This window comes from Bufo bufo, chromosome 6, assembly GCF_905171765.1.
Source record: "Bufo bufo chromosome 6, aBufBuf1.1, whole genome shotgun sequence".
Taxonomy (NCBI): domain Eukaryota; kingdom Metazoa; phylum Chordata; class Amphibia; order Anura; family Bufonidae; genus Bufo; species Bufo bufo.
The window spans coordinates 309,636,986-309,652,677 of NC_053394.1; the positions used below are offsets into that span (position 1 = coordinate 309,636,986).

Genomic DNA, 15,692 nt, shown 5'->3' on the forward strand with positions numbered 1-15,692 from the left:
GGAAATACAGGTCTTCCGCCGCGTCACAGCATGTCACATGTCGCAGTGCAACACCATAGATTATCATTATAAAAATTGTTGCATGACATTGGTGCGACATGGTCGCACAACACATGTAGCAGTGTAGTTGTGCGACACATGTCGTCGTGTAGCCCTAGCCAAAAGTTGACCTACAGCAGTGAAGAAAAATGGCTGGGTTGTTATGGAAACTTGGAGTAAAACTGTGTGTATGTGGAGACTAAGGGCCTGTGAGCTACTATTGGCTGATGAGGGACATGTGACCGTGTGTATGGCAGTTGGGATATGAAGAGAAAGACTTGCAGGCTTGTATTGGCTAATGCAGGTAATTTTTTTTGGCAAGGTCTCAGCTCTCTAGGATGTACCGTTCCTGTGACCCCCACAAAATTTCTTTCCAGGTAGCAAGGGATATGTATAACAAGTTTCATTGAAATCAATGTTTGTGTTTTCGTGGAACTTATATATGGATATATATATATATATATATATCCAACAAAGAAAAGCAGCAGCACTATATAGTGAAATCCTGGTGCAAATTCCTCAGACCACGGGCAAAGCAGTCATCAATAATTGTAGTTCTCCAAAAAAATGAGGCAGCACTCCAGTGTAAATGGTGAAAAGACCCGCTTTATTTTCCCTCTGTAACGTTTCAACTGCTCATGCTTGATAAAGACTGCGATATATATATATGCATGCAGTGGATATAAAAAGTCTACACACCCTTGTTAAAATTTCAGGTTTCTGTGATGTAAATAAAATGAGACAAAGATGAATAATTTCAGAACTCTTTCCACCTTTTAATGTGACATAAACTGTACCACTCAATTGAAAAACAAACTGAAATCTTCCTTAGGTGAAGGGAAGAAAACAAAATAATGTGGTTGCATAACTAAGGATCTAGCTGTGTTCAGAATTAAGCAATCACATTCAAAATCATGTTAAATAGGAGTCAGCATACACCTGCCATCATTTAAAGTGCCTCTGATTAACCCCAAATAAAGTTCAGCTGCTCTAGTTGGTCTTTCCTGAAATTTTCACAGCAGAAGCCATGGTCCACAGAGAGCTTCCAAAGCATCAGAGGGATCTCATTGTTAAAAGGTATCAGTCAGGATACCTTTTCTTATACTTCTTAGCAGAGCAGTTACGCTACCTCTCAACCTGGGTATCTTCACAGCCTCTCCCCAACGCAGAATTTTATCTGCAACATTTTTTGCAGATCTACTCGTTGTGGCCGGTGCTGGAGGATATTGGTTTGTTCCCTGGCAGGGCCCTCCAATTACATAGATTAGCCCATCAGGTCTGGGAAGCAGCTAAACTCAAAGCCTCTAGGGACCTGACGGATGCAATACCCTTGTGGGAGAACCCTATGTTTCAACACCTGAAGCGACATGATGGAGCGGCGTTGTGGAGGGACCATGGGATCCTGACCCTAGGGGACTTCTATGAGGGGGGATCTTTGAGGTCCTTTTCTCAACTCCAGGACAAATTTTGCGACCCCAAGACACATGTTCTTTAGGTATCTCCAAATTAGACATGCCCTTTCTGCCTCATAACTGCAAAAATGAATCCCTTGCAGAAGACAAATGGAGGGAATGCATTCCTTCGCTCTCTGAGACTGAATGGGCCGAGGCCCTAGCAGCTCCTACAAGAGTTTCTCCCTCAGTTAACAACAAGCTGGTACAGCTGCATATTCTCCACAGGAGTTACCTTACTCCTACCAGGTTATTTAAAATGGGTAGAATGGAGAGCAACAGATGTCTCAGATGCCACCAAAACGATGCCAACTTCTGGCATATGATCTGGAAGTGTAGATATATACAAAGTTTCTGGCATGAGGTAACATCTTTCCTGTCAGATTTGGTGCCTGGAACTGTCCCTCTCTGCCCCAAAATGTGTGTGTTAGGAATTGTGGATGAAGAGCAGTGGTCTCACCACCATAGGATATTCCTGGAGGAGTCCTTATTCCTTGCTAGGAAGTCGATAACGCTTAGATGGATGGCCGAAAAGAAGCCTACTCTAAACCAATGGAAACAGATAGTAAATCAGCTAATACCGCTAGAGAAAGTGGTATACGAACATAGAGGATGCCCACAGAAATTTCAGAAAGTATGGGGAGGGTGGTGTGCATCCACAAACACGTTATCTAATCGAGATACCCCACAAATGCCCCGAGTATAGTAGGAGTTATGTCTGTTCCTGCTGCTCTGCGTTCTCTAAGCTTGACTCCCTGAAAACGCCATGATTACCGCTGTAAGGAAAATGCTTTATACATGTTAGAAACCCTGCTGCGCGCAGGGAGTTAAAAAAAAATAAATAAAAAAACTGATCTGGGAGGCTACCAAGAGGCCTACAGCAACATTAAAGGAGCTGCAGGAATATCTGGCAAGTACTCACTGTGTGGTACATGTGACAACAATCTCCCATATTCTTCATATGTCTGGGCTATGGGGTAGAGTGGCAAGACGAAAGCCAGGCTACATTTTGCAAAAACACATCTGAAGTCTTCCAAAAGCATGTGGGAAAAGGTGTTATGGTCTGATGAATCCAAGGTTGAACTTTTTGGCCATAATTCCAAAAGATATGTTTGGCGCAAAAACAACACTGCACATCACCAAAAGAACACCATACCCACAGTGAAGCATGGTGGTGGCAGCATCATGCTTTGGGGCTGTTTTTCTTCAGCTGGAACTGAGGCCTTAGTTAAGCTAAAGGGAATTATGAACAGTTCCAAATACCAGTCAATATTGGCACAAAACCTTCAAGCTTCTGCTAGAAAGCTGAACATGAAGAGGAACTTCATCTTTCAGCATGACAACGACCCAAAGCATAAATCCAAATCAACAAAGGAATGGCTTCACCAGAAGAAGATTAAAGTTTTGGAATGGCCCAGCCAGAGCCCAGATCTGAATCCGATTGAAAATCTGTGGGGTTATCTGAAGAGGGCTGTGCACAGGAGATGCCCTCGCAATCTGACAGATTTGGAGTGTTTTTGCAAAGAGTGGGCAAATCTTGCAGAGTCAAAATGTGCCATGCTGATAGACTCATACCCAAAAATACTGAGTGCTGTAATAAAAAGGGGGCTTCAACAAAGTATTAGTTTAAGGGTGTGCACACTTATGCAACCATATTATTTTATTTTTATATTTTTTCTTCCCTCTACCTAAAAGATTTCAGTTTGTTTTTCAATTGAGTTGTACAGTTTATAGATCACATCAAAGGTGGAAAAAGTTCTGAAATGACTTTTTATATCCACTGTATGTGTGTGTGTATGTGTATATGTGTATGTGTGTATATATATATATATATATATATATAGTATGGGGAGGAGGCCCTTTTAAAGTTTGTTACCTGTGCTGGGAGCGGGGAGCACCCTCCTGTCAGTGCCGTTGGGGAGGCTATTGGAAAATCTAATTATCGGTAAGGGTAATTAACCCTTTTTTTATTTTAATATATTTTCAGCTTTTTCTTTTTAAAGGGAGTCTGTTAGCAGTTTTGACTATGCTAAACTGCTGACAGAACTAAATAGTGCCTGGGACAACCAATACAAACATGCAGATTTTTTAATATCTGGAATAATGTGAATTTAAACTTGTATTCTGCCAGGCACTGCTGGCAGATGCCAAGGAGGCAGAGCTCACTTCTTCACAAACCTTCCCCTTTGATCTGAGTGACAGCTGTAGTGGTCTCCTGGTTGGTTGTCACTCAGAGGGAAGGGGCTGTGAAGCCACTCAATTCAGAGCACACTTCGCAGTGAATCTCTGCCTCCGTGGCTCTTGCAGGAGCAGAACTTTCATAATAAATGTTCATATTCACAGTACTTCTGATAATAAAATCCCCATAAAAGGTATGCTTGTACTGCTCTCTCCAACTTCCACTTAGTGGGTCCAAACTGCTGACAGACTACCTTTAAGCTCTCTGACAACTCCTTTACATAGTGTAACCTAGCACTCGATTTGTCTCCAGGCACTCAGGTTTTTAGGTGTCTGGTAAATTTTAGTAAAAATACATTTGGATAGAGAATTTCTTTAAATTTAAATGTGACTTACAGGTGTAGACATTTTTGCAAAATGTAACATGTATATAGTAGATATGCAGAGACAAAGGCAGTTCTTATATACAATACCATACTATAGGGTGACCCGCCACTTGTGATATCCTAGGAATGCTTATATTTGCTTTGTTTCACTTGAAGCCATCAAACAGAGCCTTTTATAATCCGAGCCCTGTAGCACCAGTACGTCCGACACCTCACTGGACATCCCAGCAGTCCAGGCCACCACGTAAGTGAACTCAATGCAGAAGGAACATTTTTAGATAATTATATATTCATCCACACAATTGCTTTGGAGGGGCAGTCTTCTCCTCATGTGAAAATGCAGCATCCCTTATATATGTTCAGTCTACATAGTTAACGTTTTAGTGCAATGGCATCAATGCAGTTTAAGGAGCAACTCCTTTTGATCATTTATTTAAACTGGTTGGCCCATCTTGGACTTTGGTGGCATATCGCTGGGATATGCCACCAATGTTCGATAGTTGTAGGACCCACTCCTGTCTTCAGAAGGGGATCCCCAAGGTGAATGAGGGTGCACCGTACAAGCGCAGCCATCCTCCATTTTCTTCTATGGGAGTGCCAAAATAGCCAAGAGCTGGCTCGACTATTTTGGGAACTCCCATAGAAGAAAATGGAGGATGGCTGCGCTTGTACGGTGCACCCTCATTCACCTTGGGGAACTCCGGTAGAAGTGAAGGCGAGGTGGCCATGTTTGTGCAATGCGCTCTCCGTTTACTTTGGGAGTTCCAGAAACAGCCACGTGCAGTTCCTCAGCTTTTTTCAAAACCGAAATGAAAGCAGAGCTTGGTGCGCTCTCCTTTGCTTTGGGGGCCCTGTTCTTGAGATTTGACATTGGTGGCTTATCATAGCGATATGCCACCAAAGTGCGAGATAAAGTCAAACAACACACATCTATTTAGAGCATCTTTAGGGAGTCAGTAAAGAAAAGGAAAATATTTTTAGACTACTAATATCTTCTCTATTATCTATTAATGTGTCCATGATCCATGTGACTGCAGAGTACCATCCAACGGTTCCTATACTGCGGGCAGTTCCTCCAAGACGCATCTCTTCTAACATAAGTACAATGAAGCAAGCTTCAACACAGGTGCCCAGGGTTGGTCCTCAGACTCAAAGAGTTGGTAAGTTTTCTTTTCACCTTCTTCGCCAAGTTCCAAATGGTTCATAGTCTGGATTGGAAAATTACCTAACTGGGATATCTACCTCACCATAGTTTAAATGGGAAACTTTGGGGTGACATCCTAAGCAAATCTCTCAAATTGTTGCTGCATCATCTGCACTTAGTCATTATGCATGAATGCTTTGCCCTACTCTTCATACCTACTGATGACGATTAGCATTGATGAAGCTGTCTTTTTATGTCAGTTATGAGTTTTTCTTTTTTTGCTTTTACACAGTATTTTTCTTAATAAACATTTTGGCTTTATTTTTTGCTCAGCAAATATAGGCACTCAGACGGCTGGTGCACGAGCTCAGATAAACCCATCAGTCATGCGCACAATGACACAGTACAAGTATTCTTGCTCCGTACGGAATGCACAGCCACCTATGAACAACGTGCACCTACAGCAGGTACAGATGTGTTGTGTCCCATTTACTCTTTGCAGCCTTCACATTTTAGATCTTTTAGCTGATAGGCACTACTAGTTAGAACATGTTTAATAGATGGGTTCAATTCTGCTACTTCCTGATATTGTATTCTATAACTGGGGGTAGATTTGAACTTCTAGTGCACTGACCACCTGTGCCTCTTCATAAATTCTGAGCAATGGACTGTAACGCCAGCCTTAGTATATCCGCCACTTTGTTCCATCACTAATACTTCAATAGGTTAATCTGAAAGTACATTTGATGATTCTTTTTTTGCTTCAGAATAAATCTCTTCATATTGATTATTCATTTCCTGTGAGGACAGAGCTCCTGTTCATTAGTGGGAGCAGCAGAATGCGGTCCATACTCCATTTTGGAGCCTCTGCTCAGTATGGACTTCTGGCAGACAACGCTGCAGTATCATAAGGAAGGGGGGATAGACAACTAAAGTGTAATATGAAATGGGTAATTTCCAGTTTAGAGCTGAGTACAACTACCTCAAGTATAACAAAATGTATAAAGCCTTAAATCTAACAATTATAAAGAAACTTGGAGTTAAAGGGCTTTTTTTCTACATCCAGCTATAGCGAATAGAAGCATCAGAGAGTTAAACGCATAGTAAAAGTGCTTTCCATGGGGCTATTGTCTGGAAACGGCCAGCCTTTTCTAATAAAAGAAAATGGTATCTTTCTCTCGTTATAGGTAATGGAGCCAGCCGTGCTAATGCAAGGACAAGAGCCTCTCACTGCCTCCATGTTAGCAGCTGCCCCACCACAAGAGCAAAAACAACTGCTAGGTACTTGGCATTGTATTTTATCGTGATTCATGCCTATTCTTTAGGCGACGTGTCACACTACACAAAAGGATGTGGCTTAATATAATGTATTTCAATGGTGTTGTAAGGCTACATGCTGTGATTTGACAGTAGAAAAAAAAAATGTTGGATGTTTTTTTGCGACTGTCCATTGAAACACATTACATGAAATGTTGCGCCACTTTTTTGTGGCACAAGACATGTTGCTGTGTAGCCACACCCATATATAAGTGAATGACAGCCTTTCACATAAGTGTACTATAAGTGACTGTTTTGAAATGTTAGAAAGTCCCTATATACATAAATCTTTCAAAAGTGAACATGTATAGGAACCTTATAACAGCATTTACACGATGCTCTGCATTCATATTCTGTGTTCAGAAGCCAGATTCCTTATATCTTCCACTGCCCTGCTTGATAGATGAACTGCTTGCATTAATATTTCTTATAGCATTTATGCTCGTGAACAAGACAAGCCAGCATATGGACCATAGAGCGAGTTGTTCCTACTGCATTTCATTATTAACTCTGGTATTATTTACAGGTGAAAGGATTTATCCTCTAATACACAGTATGCACGCTTCACTCGCTGGAAAAATAACTGGCATGCTGTTAGAAATAGACAACTCTGAACTGTTACACATGCTGGAGTCTCCAGAGTCCCTTCACTCAAAGGTATTTTAATAGTTACTCGACTGCTGTGTAGTGGCATGGCTACGAATTCACACAATGGCACGTCTACCTTGTCATACTAGCCATGTGTAAAAGTCTTCTGTTAATGCAGCTCAGCAGAGAACCATGCATTTCTATATTAATTGTAATTGCCTCGGTGGGGAACATATGGTTATGACAAAGCCATAAGGCAGATAGAAATATAAGGGATTTCCTTCACTGCCAGACAAACACAAAATCTGAATGGTAAAAAAACGAATTACATTACACCCCCATAACCATGTATTTTCTTAAAGTAAGCATTAGAGATGAGCAAATCACTTTGTCTAACCAGAATTCTGCGACATGGTGTCCCCTAAGCAGGGGATGCTCCCCTGCCGCTTGATTGACAGGTCCAGACATCTAAGCCAGCCCTGGCAACCTCATACCTGCGCCACCGCTTCCAGTAGAAGCACAAGCGCAGAGACTCTGCTTCCACTACTGGAGCAGCAACTGAATGCGCGCCACTACCCGAAAGTGTAGTGTCGTGGTTGCTGCTCCAGAGCCTCCACATTTGTGCTGCTACTGGATGTTTGGCGATGTCAATCAAGAGGCAGGGGGAATGTCCTCTGCTTTGGGGACACCCCGTCGCAGGTGCAGAAATCGGAGATGTTGCGATTCTTACAAATTGATTCATCTCTAGTAGGCACCTAGCACTCAGAACCTCACACTTATGGGCTTACATGCAACTTTTCCCCAAAGTGTAAAGCTTTGTTAAAAAATAAATAAATAATAAATTGTTTGAGGATAAATGATGGACTCACACAACACTCAATTAGATGCTGATTAGGTTAGGGTTGCCTTGGGTATCGAATTATCGATACGTAATCTATACATTTGTCCCGGTATCTGTTCGATACCGGGATTTGCCATTTACCGATATTATCTCAGCACGCGCAATGTTCCCTCAGCAGCACAGGGGAGAAATAAGCAGTCCCTCCCTCCCCCTTGTGCCGCTGCCACCAATGAGAGGGGAAGAAGAGGGGAGGGGCTGTCGCCACTGCGCCACCAATGAAATTATCTCACTCATTAATTCAAATACAGGAGGCGGGTACTGGCTGCAGAATCATATAGCCGGCACCCGACCTCTGAGAGGTAGCTGTGATCCGCGGCAGTTAACCCCTCAGGTGCCTTGGATCGCAGCCCTACAATAGGGCAGATGACTGTAGCAGGCTGTGCTGTATCTTCCTGATGTCACTTGCAGCATCCCCCCCTTGCCACCGGTCCCTTACAGAATCAGAAAGTATAACTTTTTTCATGCTGTTCCCAGACATCAGAAGCATGCTGCACCCAAAGTTTTGTTCCCAGAATATTTAGCCTTGTATTGTTGAAAAGCGAAGATTCTGGCCTTTTTTATACCAAGATATAAGCTAGTCTTTAGACATTGGAAGCATTTAACGTCATGACATACTACAGTCTTGAAAACAATGAATCCTGGTGTGGCTGCATGCAGATTTGAGATTTTTTTTTGTCTTCTTTCTGCTGTCTGTTGCTTGTATGCTATGAATGAACAGCTTATGAATGCAGTTATGATGGTGTAAGCAGAAGATGGGTAAAGTGCAGACTGTCCTAAACAGCATTGTAGGGCAGTTGCATGTAATCTGATGTTCACAGGGGTTGTCCCACGAAAAATATTCTACAGTTTTCAAATCAGCCCCTGGATCTAAATACTTTTGTAATAGCATATAATTAAAAATTTTGCATAGCCACTGAGTTATTGAATAAAATGTATCTGTATAGCGCCACCTGCAGTGTGTTATTTTTTTCTCATTTCTTTGACCTGCTCACTGAAAAGGCCGCACATGCTCAGTTTCATCCTTCAGCTGCCTCTTGAGCTGTGATAGGGAGAGCTGAGACACACCCCCTTAGCTGCAGCGGAAAAGACACTCCCCTTGACTATCAGCTTGATGTAAATCTAGCATAGTAGAAGTATAAATGTATACACTCTATTCTGTAATAAGAATGTACGATGACTGTTATTTCACTTTTGTTGTTAAAGAGTTTAAAAAAAAATAATAATAATCTAGCATAGTAATGAATGGGGAGATCTCTGGACCCATATGGGGTACAGGGCTGTTCTAGTTTTGTTAGAAATAGCTGGTCATGTACTATTTGATGTCTGATTTTTTTTTTTTTTTTTTTTAGATTAGTCATGGCCTAACCCCTTTAAGGCAGTGATATCCAACCTGCGGGTTTCCAATTGTTGCAAAACTGCATTTACTGGCATGTACCATGCAAGGGGGTTGTACTTTTGCTGCAGCTGGAGAGCCACAGGTTGGGGACCATTGTATTAGAAAACTGCGTATAGAGCAGACTTTCTTTGTTACTGAATGCTATCATGAAATTAAGGCTAAACTAAAGAGATTCTTTTGCTGGAATTGTTTGAAAAATTCCTTCAGATATCCGCAATACTGCAAAATAATGTCTTGTCCAAAAATACTTATACAGTGTGAGTTAGAATAAGTCACATGACTGTATTTTTACGGATTCAATTTGCACCTATTCAAATCAATGGGGCCGCAAAAAAATAAATAAAAATAGAACATGTGCTATTCTTGTCAGTTTTGAGTACAAAAATAGGCATATTTAACATAGGAGGGGCATGCAAAATGGGAAAATATGGAATGCACATGGACGCTATATGTGTTTTGCGGATCCGAGATTTGCAGAACACAACACTGATAGTCGTGTGCATGAGGCCGAAGACTGAATTTTTTTATGTATGTTTTTGACTTAAAATGCTGCTTTATTCTGAGCATTACATAATTGTCAGGCACCTGACCCATATCCCCTCATGTAAAGCATGATTTTTTTTTTTTTCTCTGTGCTAAAATACACTATTTTACAGGTTGAAGAAGCAGTTGCTGTTCTGCAAGCCCACCATGCAAAGGAATCTACCAATAAAAACGGCCAGTCTTCCCTCATGTGACATGCTCTGGATTATCAAGGCTGTTTGGACTTGTAACTTTAGTGCACTTTGTAGTGACTGCACAGTGGAAGGAGGATCACATTTTGTTTGTGTGCATAGATTTAGTATTATGTAAAGTCAATGACATTCCCAGAGAATGAATGATAACTATTATAATATTTCTTTATTTTGTTTTCTTGTTTCATCTTTTTCTTTCTGCATTAAACAAAAACTTTCAAAAGCAAACCTGTTTTAAATTTAATTTGTGTTGTATTCATATACAGTATTTTTTGCTCTAAGACACATCTAGGTTTTAGAAAAGGATAATAAGAAAAAAAAAATCATCAGATCTCAGATCAGACCCCCAATGTTAATCAGATCTCAGATCCGACCCCCAATGTTAATCAGATCTCAGATCCGACCCCCAATGTTAATCAGATCTCAGATCCGACCCCCAATGTTAATCAGATAAGACCCCCAATGTTAATCTGACCTTATAATCTGTTAATAAGACAAAAAAATAAATCAACTACACCTCTCCTGCTCAGGATGGTGCCACCACTCGGGAGATCCACTGTGCTCTTCCTGCAGCGCTGCACTGTGACCTGAACGTCCATACACTGTCTGGGCACAGCCAGTGGCGTTGCTAGGGCTGGTGTCACCCGGTGCGGTAGAAAATGGTGTCGCCACCCAAAACAAATTTTTTAGCCATATATGGGGGTTATGGTGGTGCTACTGCCATAGGGGGCATCCGTTAGCTCAGCAGACCCCCCTAGCAGTCAGAGCCTGGTCTCGGGAGGGGCACTTCCAGATTATTTTCTGTCCGCCGTCACAAAACAAGGGTGCTTATAGAACAGACTACAGAGTGTAGCGGTATACTGTATATTGTGTGGCCCAGTGTAGGCTATATGTGTATAACAAACATTTCATATGAAAACTTACAATTACTTGGCTTGTCCCTTGGGGATCTCGGACACCACTTCAACACTTTGGCCGGGGGCTCGGCGGAGCTGATGTGTTTTATACTAATGAGAGAGATTTCATAATAAGGATTTGGAGAAGGGGCAGAGGGATAGCAGAGCAGGGAGAGGCTGGTGCTGCTACTAGGGGGTCATACCATGTGTCAGTAATAAATTCCACCATAATGCCCCCCAGTTCTCCTTATAATGTGACAGTGCAAAAATACCCCCTTGTAATGCCCCCAGTTGAGCTAATGTCCCCATAGTGCCCCCATAATGTGCCAGTATAAAATACCCCTATGTAGTGCCCCCAGTAAATTCCCCCATAGTGCCCCCTATAATGTACCAGTCTAAAATGCCCCATATATAGTGCCCGAGTAGATGCCCTCAGTGTCCGGCCTCTGATAGGCTGCCGGCCTAGTGTCCCCCATAATGCCCCCCAATAATGTGCCAGTAAGTGTCCCCATAGATGCCCCCCCCCATGTGCCAGTATCATAGTGCCTCTCTCCTTCCCACCCCCCATGTGCCAGTATCATAGTGCCAAACCCCCCCATGTGCCAGTATCAAGTGCCTCTCTCCCCCCCAATGTCCCAGTATCATAGAGCCATCTCCCCCCCCAAAAAAAAGTGCCAGTATCAACTGCCTCTCTCCCCCCATGTGCCAGTATCACGTGCCAAACCCCCCCCCCACGTGCCAGTATCAAGTGCCACTCTCCCCCCCCCCCCGTCCCAGTATCAGTGCCATCTTCCCCCCCCCCCCCCAAAAAAAGTGCCAGTATCAAGTGCCTCTCTCATGTCCCAGTATCATAGTGCCATCCCCCCCCCCCCAAAAGTGCCAGTATCAAGTGCCTCCCTCCCCCCATGTCCCAGTATCATAGTGCCAGTATCAAGTGCCTCTCTCCTTCCCCCCATGTGCCAGTATCCTAGTGCCAACCCCCCATGTGCCAGTATCCTAGTGCCAACCCCCCCATGTGCCAGTATCATGGTGCCAACCCCCCTCCCCATGTGCCAGTATCATAGTGCCACCCCCCCCCCCCAAAAAAAAGTGCCAGTATCAAGTGCCTCTCCTTCCCCCCATGTGCTAGTATCATAGTGCCAACCCCCCCCCCCCTATCATGTGCCAGTATCGGGTGCCTCTCTCCTTCCCCCCCCCCCATGTGCCAGTATCAGTGCCAACCCACCCCCCCCCCCCCCCCCCCCTGTGCCAGTATCAGGTGCCAACCCCCATGCAGTGATCTCAAGTCTCCCGGACGTTCAGGGAGTCTCCCGCTATTGGATAGCGGCTCGCTGACGCCCGCAAGTGAGACAATAGGTCCCGGAAAGGTTTACTCGCAGTAAACCTTTCCGGCACCTGTAGCAGTGTCTCGGCGCGTGTGCACTTACAGTGCAAGAAGAAGCCGATGCAGTCCGCAACGGCGCATCTGAGCCTGTGCGCACGCGCGAGATAATCTCAAAGAGGGGGAGGGAGGCGGGGAGAAGCGGCACTGTCCTTTCCGGCACCTGTAGCAATGTCTTGGCGTGTGTGCACTGTACAGTGCAAGAAGAAGCTGATGTGTTCGCAACTGGATGTCTTATCTCAAAGAGGGAGGAGGGGGAGGGAAGCGGGGAGAGGCGGCACTTAAGAATCAGTCACTGACTGTTTGCCAAAAGAGGGAGGAGGGGGGGAGAGGCGGCTGACTGTTTGCCAAAAGAGAGAGTGTCGTGAGTCAGAGTGACGCAGTGACAATCTGATCACTCAGCAGTGACAGAGCTCAGCACCATGGCAGAATCTGCAAGTAAAAAAAAAAGTACAAAATGCACTTCACCCCTAACTACACTAAAGTGTACCCTTGTCTAATAGGGGTAAAAAATTATTAAAGTGTAGCTCGCTGCACTGTTTGCAGCAGTGATTTTTCAATTTCCCATGGTGGGTTAAATGACTGTAAGAGACATGTTGAGGTGAGTAACTGTAATTATGTGTGACTTTACCGTTAACCCTTTAGGCAAAAAAAAAAAACCTCCCTGAAATGAGTTTTTGCAGGTTGGGATGTCTGCCCCATGTGCCAGTATCAAGTGCCTCCCCATGGCAGTAACAGTCAGGTATAAAAAAAAAACACTTATACTTACCTCCATGTCAGCGATGCGATGCAGCCTCTTCCTGTATGTCCATATATGGAGTCAGTGCTTGTGTATTCTAATTTAGCCTGTATTTCAGAAAAGTTTCTGCTGGGATTCGAACCCATGACCTTCTGCATCAGAGGCAAAGCACTTAACCACACAGCCATAAGAGCTGCATTGCCACTGATCGAAAATATGAGACTTCTACTGTTATAGCTGGCTAAGTGTACATCTATACACATGACAGCTGCCCCAACACACCCAGCACTGCTATATCTCTATATGACAACTGTCCCAGCACACTCAGCCATGCTGTATCTATATATCTCTAAGTATTGCTATACAGTAGATAGATATATAAAGATATAGCAGAGCTGGGTGTGTTTGGGCAGCTGTCATGTGTATAGATTTAGCAGAGCTGGGTTTGCTGGGGCAGCTGTCGTATATAGAGATATAGTAGAGCTGAGTGTGCTGGAACAGCTGTCATATAGAGATATAGCAGTGCTGAGTGTGTTGTCATGTGTATAGATGTACACTTAGCCAGCTATAACAGTAGAAGTCTCATATTTTTTCAGTGGCAATGCAGCTCTTATGGCTGTGTGGGTAAGTGCTTTGCCTCTGATACAGAAGGTTGTGGGTTCGAATTCCAGACACATCTCTCCCTCTCCTGAGGACGGCAATACAAATTACTATGCCTGGGATTCGTAAATGCCGGCCCTGCTGGTGTCACCCCATCACTGGTGTCACCCGGTGCGGCCCGCATCCCCTTGCAACGCCACTGGGCACAGTGCTCCATCCAGAGAAGACCAAGGAGTGGCAAGTAATACCAGCACTAGCAGCGCTACTCTGCCCGCTCCCTGGTCCTACTGTACTAATGAGGACTTCCATAATGGAAGAACTCGTTAGTATTTGCTTTATGACACACTGCTATTTTCTCCCACTTTTGGGCGGAAAAATTGTGTATTTTAAAGCGCAAAATATGGTATCTTTTTATATGGATATGCTCATCTGGGATATTTATGGCATATCCATGATATATGATAAAAACAAAAAGGTATTGGGGGCTGCTCATGATGGACGTGTTTGAAAAGGGATCTCTCTTCTTTCTCAGACCTATGCGATCCCTCATTAGCACCCCGCAATCCCTTTTTGTTTTTACTTTATCATTTTCATTCTGGGCTCCGAAATTGGAGGGAGCGGCAATTGAAGTGGACGCCTGGATTCACCCTCAGTTCTTCCCATTGATATGCTTCTTATCAAGTCACCATTTGGTAAGCAGCCTAAGGCCGCCATAACTTACTGGTCTCACACTGTGCAAATTTCTTGTATCAATAGTATATGTCATAAATGTCCAGTTGGTGAAACTCCCTATCTCAGACAATTGGAGGCGCTAAAACTAATAAACTTTATTTATATCAAAAAACACATTAAGAAGGATCGCACTTACAGGCTTGTATTATCAAAAACATGGACTGGATTTGTCATTTGAACAAGCCAAGTGATAAGTGCGACAAAAAAAGGGGGGAGAAAAACTGGGTAAGGCAGTATGTAGTGAGTATGAGAAACTAATGGTCAGTATATCTCAAAATATATGCTGGAGTCCGACCAGCTGATCAATTCTGACCCATTATATATGTGTTGCTGTTGTAATTAAGTGTTAGTCACCCAGACAGCAAGTTCTCTGAACACCTAACCGCCTGCCCTCCACTAGCTACAGCTCCCACATACAGCGTCTAGGTTCGACGCGTTTGATCTAACAGATTCATCAGGAGCATTCAACAAAGCAACATTAAAGAGCTCGTAGTGGAATTAGAAGACGCTGCCACACTGGTGTAGTGTGACAGCATAAACTGGCACTGTGGTGGCCGTGAAGCGGCCACACAAACCGCCGGCATATAGAGGGAGGTAAGACACATGCCCCAGGGAGGCAGGAAAAAAGAAACCAATGGGATACGGACAGGGAGGAACTCCTTCCTTTTGAATTGAGATATTTACCAATATAATTTTTTCGAGCAGAGAAGCTCCCTATCTGCCCTCTCAAGAATAGGGCCCGAAGTGAACAGATGGCACGTTGCTCATGTGTGGCCACCCTCCAATTTCAGAAGTCCCCTAGCAGTGAAGGGAGGGGTAGCTGCACATGCAAGACATTCATTGCTATGGGAATTCCAAAAATAGTTTAGCGTGCTGGCTCAGCAATTTTGGGAAGTCTTATTCCCGTGAATGGAGAACACACTGTTCATGCATTGCGTGCTCTCCAATAACGGAGGAAGCCTGTTCTTGAGATAGGAGTACAGATGTAGTAGAGTTAACACACATGCTTTATGAGACGTGTTATCTAAACTAAATGTGTTAAAGGGGTATTCGCATCTTAGACAATGGGGGCATATCGCTGGGACCCGCACCTATATCGAGAACGGAGTGGGGAGCGCTGTGGCTGGAGGACCCCATATTTCCTGGGGTCCGTCCACCACCAAGCGCTAATCCCCGCCTCTCCCATAGAAGTGAATAAGAAAGTGCCGCA

The 15,692-nt window shown here is 43.7% G+C and overlaps 1 protein-coding gene across 1 annotated transcript in view; it reads left to right on the forward strand.

Annotated features, from left to right (window-relative positions):
* The window catches only part of LOC121004023 (embryonic polyadenylate-binding protein), a 90,550-nt gene extending 80,413 nt beyond the window's left edge, over positions 1–10,137 (forward strand). Inside the window, exons 9-14 of the mRNA XM_040436049.1 lie at positions 4,211–4,298; positions 5,092–5,214; positions 5,532–5,665; positions 6,386–6,479; positions 7,042–7,172; positions 10,057–10,137. Coding sequence (XP_040291983.1) covers positions 4,211–4,298; positions 5,092–5,214; positions 5,532–5,665; positions 6,386–6,479; positions 7,042–7,172; positions 10,057–10,137 — 651 coding nt within the window. The remainder of the gene's footprint in view (positions 1–4,210; positions 4,299–5,091; positions 5,215–5,531; positions 5,666–6,385; positions 6,480–7,041; positions 7,173–10,056) is intronic.
* Positions 10,138–15,692: the final 5,555 nt, after the last annotated feature.